Source organism: Mustelus asterias, chromosome 29 (genome assembly GCF_964213995.1).
Source record: "Mustelus asterias chromosome 29, sMusAst1.hap1.1, whole genome shotgun sequence".
NCBI lineage: Eukaryota > Metazoa > Chordata > Chondrichthyes > Carcharhiniformes > Triakidae > Mustelus > Mustelus asterias.
Genome location: NC_135829.1, coordinates 17,707,705 through 17,720,456, shown reverse-complemented (window position 1 = coordinate 17,720,456; position 12,752 = coordinate 17,707,705). Strand labels below are relative to the sequence as shown.

General features: G+C 48.3%; 1 protein-coding gene across 3 annotated transcripts in view; it reads left to right on the top strand.

Annotated features, from left to right (window-relative positions):
* The first annotated feature begins 1,293 nt into the window (after window positions 1–1,293).
* Window positions 1,294–12,752, top strand: part of LOC144480561 (uncharacterized) — a 33,444-nt gene continuing 21,985 nt past the window's right edge. For 2 of the 3 annotated variants that reach the window (XM_078200148.1, XM_078200147.1), the window contains exon 1: window positions 1,294–1,561. In XM_078200148.1, coding sequence (XP_078056274.1) covers window positions 1,507–1,561 — 55 coding nt within the window. In that variant the 5' untranslated portion in view covers window positions 1,294–1,506. The remainder of the gene's footprint in view (window positions 1,562–12,752) is intronic. The other variant, XM_078200146.1, reaches the window with a different exon arrangement.

The window sequence follows — 12,752 nt, the reverse complement described above, 5'->3', positions numbered from 1 at the left end:
AGAAGGGGTAAGGGAGGTTCATTTGGACCATCACGTGAGCCTCCGCCACCAGCATGATCCTCTTCCTGTGCTTGAACATTATGTTTCACAAGCCTGTCTCCTGGATCATTAGCTAAGATTTGTGCAGGCCCAGAACACCTCCTTTGGTGCTTGATGTTTGCTGAGAGACTGAGGATGGTTTAGAGACGTAGGGTGGGATTATCTGGTCCCAACTGCTGCGGAAATCATCATGGGCGGGATGGAAAATTTGACACACCAGCAAAACATTTATTTCAGGCAGGAATTTTGAGTGGAAAATCCCACCCATAAAAATCAATGAGACTACAGAAGTAGAGGCCATTTGGTCCATCGAGTCTATTTCAGCTCTCTGTGGAGAAATCTAGCCAGTTCCCACCCCCTTTCCCCTGCAAGTTTATTTCCTTCAGTGTGACCATATTTCTGATCATACCTGGAGCTTGACAGTAAATGTCAGCCAATTAACAGCAGGTTGGGAGGGAGAAGAGAAGAGAGAAAGAGTTCCTGCCAAAGTCTCATTCTTCCAACATCAGGTCACTAGATATATCAATAAACTGAAGATGCAATGATTAATTAAAAGCAACATACTGCTGGAAATCTGAAAGAAAAACAGAAAATGCTGGATAAATTCAGCAGCCCTGTCAACATCTGTGGAGAGAGAAAGAGAGTTAATGTTTAGGATGTCCAAAGATGTGCAGGTTAGGTGGATCAGCCATGCTAAATTGCCCCTTAGTGTCCCAAGATGTGCAGGTTAGGTGGATTGGTTGTGCTAAATTTCCCCTTAGTGTCCCAAGATGTGTATGTTAGAGGGACGAGCAGGGTCATGGGGATAGGGTAAGATGTTCTGTTGAAGAGTCGGTACAGGCTTGATGGGCCAAATGGCCTCCTTCTGCACTGTAAGGATTTTATATGATTCTATGATGTAAATGATCCTTCTACAGAATACACCATTGTTTAAGCTTATTAGCTTGGATGGGAAAACCTCACGATCTAATGCTAATTTTACACCCAGCCCAATATTACTCTACACTGACTTCAGTCCAGGATAAGATTGGACAGACTGTAAGTGCAGCTTTGTCCTCGATTGGGTCACTTACCTTCTGGGGGTGCTAACTCTAAACCTCCCCTTTGTTTTAGCAATCACAGTCTTGTCTCCACGAGTGTTTTCCATTGTTCTAAGTGGACAGCACAATATGACACAGCTGCTGGGTGTGTTATTCACTGTGATGCACATCCTGAATGTACTGTTATATTCAGAATCTCATCCCTCCAGTTCCTACTCTGGTTGAGGATTGAACATGCTAACAGCTGTGGCCATACCATTTATATAGTTTTATTTCGTAAATTTAATTTGAGTTGGTGCAACAGGAAGCTGTTTTTCTCTTCCACAACCCTTAAAAGGGCCACTTCTCTTTTTTGGTTACGAGTCGATGTGTAATGTTGAAACAGTTATCCAGTTTCTGAAGGGCTAACATGATCTAAGAATCTGCAATGGCACTCGGTGCTCTATCTGTGGGTCTTTTGCTTCTGTTCCATCATGCTACAGGTGAGGGGTGGGGGGGGGGGGGGAGGGGTAGGGGGGGAGGGGGGAGGGGTGGGGGGAGGGGTGGGGGGAGGGGGGGAGGGGTGGGGGGGGTGGGGGGGGTGGGGGGAGGGGTGGGGGAGGGGTGGGGGGGGAGGGGGGTGGTAGGGTGTGGGGGGGTGGTGGGGAGGGGGGGTGGGGAAGGGGGGGTGGGGTGTGGGGGGGTGGGGAGGGGGGGGTTGGGGGGGAGGGGGGATTGGGGGGGGCGGGGGTGGGGGGGAGGGGGGGTCAGAATGTGCAAATGGGGGGATGAGAGTGTGTCGTAGGGCTCAGACTGTGTGAGGGTGGAGATCAGACTCGATGATTGGGTGGGTTGGACTGTGTGACGGGGAAGAGATCAGAGTTTGTGATGGGGGGTCAGACTATGTGGACGACATGATTGAGGGCCAGGTTAGTGATGGGGGCCAGACTATGTGATTGAGGGGTCAGACTGCGTGATTAGGGAGTGATCAGACTACTTGAGTGAGAGTCAGCCTACGTGATGGAGGAGGGGTCTGAAGATAATTTCTGCTCCTCGAATGATAAGTGATGTTTGCTCCGACCCTCAATCCAAATTCAGCTCATGACTTGAGTCTGATTTGGGAGTTTTAGTTTGTATTTGAGCTCTGGTGCAGCTTGGTAAGTGGTGTTTTTGTCAGTACTGTTATCAGATCAATGGTGTGAGTCAGATCCTGCAGCTCCAGATCAGTCAATCTATGATAGCATCTGTTCAGAGCTCTGGGTAACTGCACCGTTATTACAGTTTAACAGCTTAACCATTCAAAAATGAGCTTCAAACACACTGCACAAAATACCTTTCTAATAGTCTCGATATGCTCATCAGAAACATGCTCACTACAAGAAATGAAAGAAAGACTTACATTTATATAGTGCCGTTCACAATGTCAGGACATTCAAACACTTTACAGTCAATGAAGTACTTTCTAAATGTGGTTTCTGTTCTAAAGCTGGAAACTTGGCATCAATTTTCACATATAGATCCTACAAACAGCAGTGTGATAATGGCCTGATTGTTTCAGTGATGTTAGTTAGCTGGTAAATATTGACAAGGCACCAATGGAAACTCCTCTACTCTTCTGAATAATAGTTGCTGCAGAATTTTTACCCTACAACAGAGAGGGCAGACCACGCTTTAACATCTCATCCAAAAGATGACACCTACAACCATGCAGCACTCCCTCAGTTCCGCACTGGAGTGCCAGGTTAGATTTCAAACTCACATCTCTGGAGGGGGTGCTTAAACCCACAATCTTCTAACTCTGAGGTGAGAGTGATGGTCACTGAGCCACAGTTAACATCATGAGAACAAGAAGTTGAATTTATGGATTTTGGTCAGAGTGGGGAACAGTCTGTGTTATTTTGCAAATGTGGAAGCGTGGGGATTGGTATGAGCTTGAGGTAGGAGGGGAGTGAATGGAAGTGACTTGGTTGGAGAGGTAGGTTTTAAACAAACTTTTACCATAGATATGCTAAGGTGGGTAGGTGGTAAGGGAGAGAATCGCAGGATGTGGGATCTGAAGACTGATTGCTGTATCCTAGATCAATGCACTGGGACACACAGGATTGGTAACCTTTTAAAGAATTCAATATTGGTTTGAGTGTTGTTGACGAAGTCCAACATTTAATGCCCAACTCTTAAGAAAGTGGTGATAGATCGTCTTCTTGAATCATTGCGATTTATGTTGTGTAAACGCTTCCACATTGCTAATAGGTAGACAGTTTCAGGATTTGACCCAGCTGCAATAAAGAAACAGTGACTTATGTCTGAATCAGGACAGTGTGTAACTTGGAGGGGAACTTACAGGTGATGATGCTCCCATGCCCTTGCCCTTCTAGATAGTAGAGGTTGTGGATTTTGGAAGGTGCTGCCGAAGGAGAGTAAGTTGCTGCAACATATCTAACAGATGGAACACACTGCAACCATGATGCCACCACAGTGAAGAGAATGAATGTCTAAGTTGATAGATGGGGAGCCAGTCATCCTAAATCATGCTGGATGGTGATGAACTTCTTGAATTGCAGTTGCACTCTCCCAGAAAAGTGGAGAGTATTCCATTACCCTCCTAACCTGTGCCTTGTAGCTGGTAATGTTTTGGGGAGACAGGAGGCCTCTGACCTGCTTTAGGAGCCATAGCATTCTTCCAGTTTTGACTGGTCCAGTTTTGTTTCTGAACATGATGACTTACCAGGAATAATGAGAGTGGGGGATATGACCATGGTGATGCCTTTGAATGCCAGGAGGAGATGGTTAGACTCTCTCTTGTAAGCAATGATCATTGTCTGCAGTTTTGTGGTGTGAATGTTGCTTATCAGTTCAAGCCTGGATGTTGTTCAGGTCTTGCTGCATGTGGGTATGGATGACTTCAATAACTGGGAAATGGCAAATGATGCTGAGCACTGTGCAATCATTAGTAAACACCAACTCTATATTTATAATGGCGGGAAAAGCATTGGTGAAGCAGCTGAGAATGATTGGGCCTAGAATGCTATTCTGTGTCCTAGGAGGGTTAAACTCAGTGCTTGAGGGGAAGATAGGAATGATTATGGAGCGGGATGCCATTAGGACAGGATGTAGGTGATGGGTTCTGGTTGATCTGGAGTCTGATCTGTAATGTTCAGGAGGCCAGTGAGGAAAGGATTGGAGATGTGAGTGGTTGAGGGATTGAAGTTGTGGAGGATTCTAGTGGCATTCAGTGTGAGATAGGAATGGAGGCAGATGATATTTGGGAGAGGAAGTCACAACATTTGGTGGTGGTTTTGAAGTTCAGCCCAGGGTCAGATAGGAGTTTCAGTGTGCATTGGAGGCAAGTAGGGTGGCTTTGATTTTTCCAATGTTAAGTTGGTGAAAGTTCTGGTTTGAGAAGAACTTAATGTCAAATTCGAAATCAGACAGTAACACACTGGGGGCAGCGATGGAGGGATGAAGTGAGGGATTGACTTTGCTACATTTGGCTATATTGGCTGACTCCTGGTAACACTCTAAAGGCAGCACGTATGTGTGGAGAAGGCCAGGAATGGAGCCTTAGGTGAAGAGGAGCAACCACTAAACTTGTTAGGAGAGCAATTTCAGAGGATGGTACTGGCTGCATTGATACAGGTTGATGCGCGATATAACACACGAGAGGCTGGATGTACTCGGGAAATAAAGGCTTTTATTGCCAACAATAACAGAGCTACCATAAACAGTATACGATCCCAGACTAAAGGGTCACCAGGCAGAGCAATGACCTTTATACCTCTCCCAGGAGGCGGAGCCGACTGGGGTGTACCATAAGGACCGTATTAACAGGTAGAACAGCCCAACCCTAACCCCAACAGTAACATATCTACGGACTCATAGTACTGGTCAGACCATGGCTCAGCACTACCTGGTGGAAACCAACAATGGTTCACCACATTCACCCCTCCTTTGAAAACAAAGGCCGGCGGGGTACAAAACACAGAACAATTGTTCATCTGTCCATAAGTTCAAACGGTCTGGGGGACCGCACCGTCGTTGTGACCTCCTCAACACCGGCGATGACATCGGTTCAGGCAATCGCGGTGACATTCTCTCCAAGGCGGTGTCCAGCGACTCCTCCAGTGCCTCACAGGCTGGTAGACCCCGAGGTGGTGACAATCCGCTGAACTCGGGCACGCCTTGAAGTGGCGACCATCTCCTGGACTCAGGCAAGCTGTACACGGGAGTAAGAGGGTTAAGTGGTGGTCCCGATACTGCCCGCGCCGTATCAGGAGGGGAAATAATGGTTGGGGGGTCCCTAACAGGAGGTGTGGGAGCGACAGGGGTTTCCAAGCCCCCTGCTGGCGCCAGATCTCGAATCGAGACCGTGTCCTCTCGCCCGTCAAGATATGCCACGCAGGCAAACTGAGGGTTGGTGTGGAGGAGATGGACCTGTTCAACCAAAGGGTCGGACTTGCGGGTCCTAACATGTCACCGCAGGAGGACAGGTCCTGAGTACGTCAACCAAGACAGTAATGAGGTCCCAGAGGAATATCATCCTAGGGAATGAAAACATTCTCTCATGAGGAGTAGCGTTGGTTGCCGTACACAGGAGTGAGCGTATGGAGTGGAGCGCATCAGGGAGTACCTCTTGCCAACGGGAGACTGGAAGACCTTTAGACCTCAACGCCAGTAAGACAGTCTTCCAGACTGTAGCATTCTCTCGTTCGACCTGTCCGTTACCCCTTGGGTTGTAGCTCGTGGTTCTACTAGAGGCAATCCCATATGAGAGCAGGTATTGCCTCAAGTCATCGCTCATGAACGACGAGCCCCTATCACTGTGGATATAACAGGGGTAACCGAACAGGGTGAAAAGATCACGAAATGCCTTGATAACCGTGGCAACGGTCATATCAGAACAGGGAATGACAAAAGGGAATCGTGAGTACTCATCAACCACATTGAGGAAGTACACGTTCCGATCTGTCGAGGGAAGGGGGCCTTTAAAGTCCACACTCAGTCTTTCGAAGGGACGAGTGGCCTTAACGAGTTGTGCCCTGTCAGGTCGGTAAAAGTGCGGTTTGCATTCCGCGCATACCCGGCAGCTTCTGGTTATGGACCTGACGTCCTCCACCGAGTAGGGTAGATTCCGGGCTTTTATGAAGTGGAAGAGCCGAGTGACCCCCGGATGGCAGAGGTCATTGTGGAGAGCCTGCAATCGATTCTCCTGCATACTGGCGCATGTTCCACGCGACAGGGCATCCGAGGGCTCGTTGAGCTTCCCTGGACGATACATGATATCATAATTGTAGGTGGAGAGTTCGATTCTCCACCTCAAGATCTTATCATTCTTGATCTTACCCCGTAACGTGTTGTTGAACATGAACGCCACGGACCGCTGGTCCGTGAGCAGAGTGAACCGTTTTCCCGCCAAGTAATGGCGCCAATGCCGAACAGCCTCCACAATGGCCTGGGCCTCCTTTTCCACCGCCGAATGTCGAATTTCAGGGCCTTGGAGGGTGCGAGAGAAAAAGGCGACGGGCCTGCCCGCCTGGTTAAGTGTGGCGGCCAGGGCGAAATCAGATGCATCACTCTCCACCTGGAAGGGGATGGACTCATCGATAGCGTGCATCGTGGCTTTCGCGATGTCGGCTTTTATTCTTGCAAAGGCTAAGCGAGCCTCTGTTGCTAGGGGAAAAGAGGTAGACTTGATGAGCGGACGGGCTTTGTCCGCGTAATTGGGAACCCACTGTGCGTAGTATGAGAAGCCTAAACATCTTCTCAGTGCTTTGACGCTAGTGGGCAGGGGAAGTTCGAGGAGAGGACGCATACGGTCTGGATCAGGGCCAAGGACCCCGTTTTCCACCACGTATCCGAGGATAGCTAGGTGGCGCGTGCGAAATACACACATCTCCCTGTTGTAGGTCAGATTCAGGCGAGATGCAGTGCATAAGAATCTAAGAAGGTTGGCATCGTGGTCCTGCTGGTCATGGCCACAGATGGTGATGTTATCCAGGTACGGGAAGGTAGCCCGCAGTCCGTTATGGTCCACCATTCGGTCCATAGCACGCTGGAAGACCGAGACCCCATTGGTGACACCAAAAGGAACCCTTAAAAAATGGTACAGGCGACCATCCGCCTCAAAGGCGGTGTATTGTCGGTCCTCTGGGCGAATGGGGAGCTGGTGGTAAGCAGATTTTAAGTCGATGGTGGAGAACACCCGGTACTGCGCAATCTGATTGACCATGTCAGATATGCGCGGGAGGGGATACGCATCCAGCTGCGTGTATCTGTTAATGGTATAGTCAATGACCATCCGGGGTTTGTTCTCATTCTTAACCACCACGACTTGCGCTCTCCAAGGACTAGCACTAGGTTGGATGATCCCTTCCTTGAGGAGCCGCTGAACTTCAGATCAAATGAAGATCCGATCCTCAGCGCTGTAACGCCTGCTCTTTGTTGCGATAGGCTTGCAGCCTGGCACGAGATTCTGGAATAGGGAGGGTGTGGTAATCGTAAGCGTTGAGAGACTACATGTGGAGCGTGTTGGGCAATTTAGAGGCTGCGGGTCTCCCACTGAAAGCAGAGGGAGTGGCCCATCGTACTGCAGGGTTACACTCTTCAAGTGGACCATAAAATCTAGTCCTAGGAGTATTGGCGCGCAAAGGTGCGGTAACACAAGGAGCCTGAAGTTCTCGTAAACCGTGCCCTGCACCGTCAGATTGACCACGCAACTCCCTAGCACGGTGACAGACCGGGACCTTGACACCATCAAAATTGTCCGCTTGACAGTCCGAATCTGGAGACCACACCGCTTCACGGTGTCTGGGTGAATGAAGCTCTCCGTGCTCCCGCTGTCAAACAAACAATAAATTGGGCGTTTGTTTACCTGTATGTCCATCATGGACTTGTGGAGTCTGTGAGTCTTGGCCTGGTCTAGGATGATCGAAGCCACCGTTGGTTCGTGGGTGCAACTGCAGGCAGCTGAGATGGTTGTTGACGACCCCTGCTGGTCATTCACGGTCAGTGCCGACCAAAATGGCTGTCCCCATAGGTCGCACGTGGACGATGGCGCCAAAACCTGCGGCCCCTTCAGGTCGCACGTGTCTTGCGACTCCATCGTTCGGAATGGCGACGTCCTGGAATCGCACGTGGTAGAAGACCTTGAAGATGCAGAAGACAAGGAGGCCGGCTCCGGGGAGTCACATGCCGCACTGCTGTTCTTGGATGGAAGTTTGGACAGGCATACCTTGGAATAGTGCCCCTTCTTGCCGCAGGCGGAGCACAATACCGCTTTAGCTGGACATCGCTGCCGAGGGTGTTTCGCCCCCCCCACAGAAGTAACACCGCGGGCCACCTGGAGCTGCTGCCGTCGTCAGGTCCGAGGCTGGGAACGCAATCGCGCAGTTTTTCGGTCCCGCTGAATGAAGTGGAGTCTGCGACTGCCCCTGCCACGCTGTCTCCATGTGGTCGTCGGGGTACATCGCCAGACTTTTGGAGGCCGTTTCTAGAGCGTCAGCTAACTCTATGGTTTTAGTGAGATCGAGGTTACCTTGTTCCAACTGCCGGAGGCGGATGTACGACGAGCCAATTCCCGCCACGAACGCATCTCGAGCTAGGTCGTTCATGTACTGGTCTGCCGACACTGACTTGCAGTTGCAGGCTCTGGCTCGCTGCTGAAGCTCGCACGCGTACTGTTACGTCGTTTCGCCGGGCTGCCGCCGTCGAGTGGCTAGAAGGTATCGAGCATGGATCTCATTCGGCGGTTTGTTGTATCGCTTCTTGAGAAGCTCGAGGGCCCCTTTGTAGTCGGTGGCCCCACGGATCGCTAGGTATACAGCGTCGCTTACCCTCGCGTGGAGGACCCGGAGTCTGTCGGCGTCGTCGGTGACCGCTGTGGAGGCGTCGAGGTAATCTTGGAAACACTTCAACCAGTGGTCGAAAGTGTTCGATGCTCCCGCCGCACGTGGGTCCAACGTAAGCCGTTCGGGTTTAAGCATTTGCTCCATGTTTTCTTTTGTCGTATTTTTTTCAAAAAAAAAGAATTTACTTGTTGGCAATAAAATTGATGCGCGATATAACACACGAGAGGCTGGATGTACTCGGGAAATAAAGGCTTTTATTGCCAACAATAACAGAGCTACCATATACAGTATACGATCCCAGACTAAAGGGTCACCAGGCAGAGCAGTGACCTTTATACCTCTCCCAGGAGGCGGAGCCGACTGGGGTGTACCATAAGGACTATATTAACAGGTAGAACAGCCCAACCCTAACCCCAACAGTAACATATCTACAGACTCATAGTACTGGCCAGACCATGGCTCAGCACTACCTGGTGGGAACCAACAATGGTTCACCACACAGGTACAAATGGATCTCTGTAAGAATAGTGTCAACAAACACGGCACAACATCGTGGGCCGAAGGGCCTGTTCTGTGCTGTACTGTTCTATGTCCTAAACTGGGTTTTGGAGAGACACAACATAAGAGATAAGAAAAGAATTGGGCCATTCAGCCCCTCGATCCTGCTGTATTATGCAATAAGATCATTGCTGATCTATCATGGCCTCAACTTCACTTTCCTACCTACCCGCCCACAAACCTTGACTTGCTTGTCAGTCAAAGCTCAGCCATGAATATATTCAATGATCCAGTCTCCATTACACCCTGGGGTAAAGAATTCCAAAGATTAATGACCCTCTGAGGGAAGAAAATCTTTCTCTGTCCTAAATGGGAGACCCCTTATATTGAAACATCCCCCTAGTTCTAGATTCTTCCTTCATAAAGGGAAACATCCTCTAGCACCTACTCCATCAAGCACCCCAGAATCTTACATGCTTCAATAAGATCACCTCACATTCTTCTAAACTCTACAGGTACCTAGTCAACCTTTCCACATAAGATAACCCTTCGTCCCAGAAATCAAACTAGCAAACCTTCTCTGAACTTTCTCCAATGCTGCTTAAGTAAGGAGAATAGAACCGTACACAATATTCTAGGGTAAGTCTCACCAATACCCTGTACAGTTGTAACAATTATATACTGTATCCCTCTTGCAATAAAGGACAACATTCTATTTGCCTTCCTAATTTTTGCTGTATCTGTATGCTAATATTTAGTGATTTGTGTACAAGTTTTGATTATGTTATGGTTTTCTAAATTTCCAGCTACTACTTCCTGTATAATGGGTTGTCGCATTTGATTTGATTTGATTTATTATTGTCACATGTATTAGTATACAGTGAAAAGTATTGTTTCTTGCACGCTATATACAGACAAAGCATACCGTTCATAGAGAAGGAAACGTAAGAGTGCAGAATGTAGTGTTACAGTCATAGCTAGGGTGTAGAGATAAATCAACTTAATGCAAGATAGGTCCATTCAAAAGTCTGATGGCAGCAGGGAAGACGCTGTTCTTGAGTCAGTTGGTACATGATCTCAGACTTTTGTCTCTTTTTCCTGCTGGAAGAAGGTGGAAGAGAGAATGTCCGGGTGCGTGGGGTCCTTAATTATGCTGGCTGCTTTTCCGAGGCAGCGGGAAGTGTCGACAGATTCAATGGATGGAAGGCTGGTTTGTGTGACGGATTGGGCTACATTCATGATCTTTTGTAGTTTCTTGCGGTCTTGGACACAGCAGGAGCCCATACCAAGCTGTGATACAACCAGAAAAAATGCTTTCTATGGTGCATATGTAAAAGTTGGTGAGAGTCGTAGCTGACATGCCAAATTTCCTTAGTCTTCTGAGAAAGTAGAGGTGTTGGTGGGCTTTTTTAACTATAGTATCGGAATGGGGGGACCAGGACAGGTGTTGGTGATCTGGACACCTAAAAACCTGAAGCTCTCGACCCTTTCTACTTCGCCCCCATTGATGTAGACAGGGGCATGTTCTCCACTACCCTTCCTGAAGTCGATGACAATCTCCTTCGTTTTGTTGACATTGAGGGAGAGTTTATTGTCGCCGTACCAATTCACCAGATTCTCTATCTCATTCCTGTACTCTGTCTCGTCATTGTTTGAGATCCGACCCACTACAGTGGTGTCATCAGCAAACTTGAAAATCGAGTTGGAGGGGAATTTGGCCACACAGTCATAGGTGCATAAGGAGTATAGTAGGGGGCTGAGAACACAGCTTTGAGGGGCACCGGTGTTGAGGATGATTGTGGAGGAGGTGTTATTGCCTATCCTTACTGATTGTGATCTATGAGTTAGGAAGTTCAGGATCTAGTCACAGAGGGAGGAGCCAAGGCCCAGACCACAGAGTTTGGAGATGAGTTTCGTAGGAATGACAGATGTTAAGCGAATTGGCCTATAGTGTCTTCTTTCTAACTCCCTTTGTGGCATTAGTAGGGATTGTATATTTGTGTTTTTTCAATCTGCTAGGACCTTTCCAAAATCTTGGGAATTTTGGAAGGTTATAACCAATGCATTATCTCTGCAGCCACTTCTCTTAAGACCCTAGGATACAGACTATTGGGTTCAGAGGCAGCAGACTGACATAGAGGAAGTGTTCTGGCCCATACTCCACAGATCGTTCTCTGGATGCTGAGAGGATGCTTCCTCTTAACAGGGGGACTGGACCTAGGAGACACAGTTTAAAAATAAGGATCTCCCATTCAAGGCATTGTGGGTGGCTTGGTGGCACAGTGGTTAGCATGGCTGCCTCACAGTGCCAGGGATCTGGGAATTCCAGCTTTGAGTGATTGCTTGTTGGAGTTTGCACATTCTCCCTATGTCTGCGTGGGTTCCCTCTGGGTGCTCTGGTTTTCTCTCACAGTCCAAAGATGTGTAGATTAGGTTGATTGGCCAAGCTAAATTGCCCCTTAGTGTCCCAGAATGTGTAGGTTAAGTAGATTAATGGGGTAAATACGTGGAGTTACAGGATAGGACCTGGGTAAGGTGCTCTGTCAGAGAGTCAGTGCAGACTCGATGGACCAAATGGCCTCCTTCTGTACTATAGAGATTCAATGATACTTCTATGAAGACAGCAATGAGGAGAAAATATTTCTCTCAGTGAGTCATTAGTCAGCGCAGAGTCGCTGAGCAGAAACTGATAGCCAAGTTCCGCACACACGAGGACGGCCTCAACCGGGATATTGGGTTCATGTCACACTATTTGTAACTCCCACAGTTGCGTGGACCTGCAGAGTTTCACTGGCTGTCTTGTCTGGAGACAATACACATCTTTTTAGCCTGTCTTGATGCTCTCTCCACTCACATTGTTTTGTTTCTTAAAGACTTGATTAGTTGTAAGTATTCGCATTCCAACCATTATTCATGTAAATTGAGTCTGTGTCTTTATAAGCTCTGTTGGTGAACAGAATTCCCACTCACCTGAAGAAGGGGCTTAGAGCTCCGAAAGCTTGTGTGGCTTTTGCTACCAAATAAACCTGTTGGACTTTAACCTGGTGTTGTTAAACTTCTTACTGTGTTTACCCCAGTCCAACGCCGGCATCTCCACATCAATTTCTTCCCAGACAGCAGTGAAGTTATGTTTATTGCTGAGTCAGATATATTCTTGACTGACAAGGCAGTCAAAGGGTATAAGGCAGTGGTTCCCAAAGGGTGCAGTGCGCCACACTGGTGCGGCGAGAGAGGATGGCAAGTCTGGCGGGAAGATTCAAGGACAATCAAAGAAACATTTAAACATGGATTAGATATTTTTCCAAAGTGATTGTTTTATACTTTCTGGATGTCCCATGATCGTATTATAAAG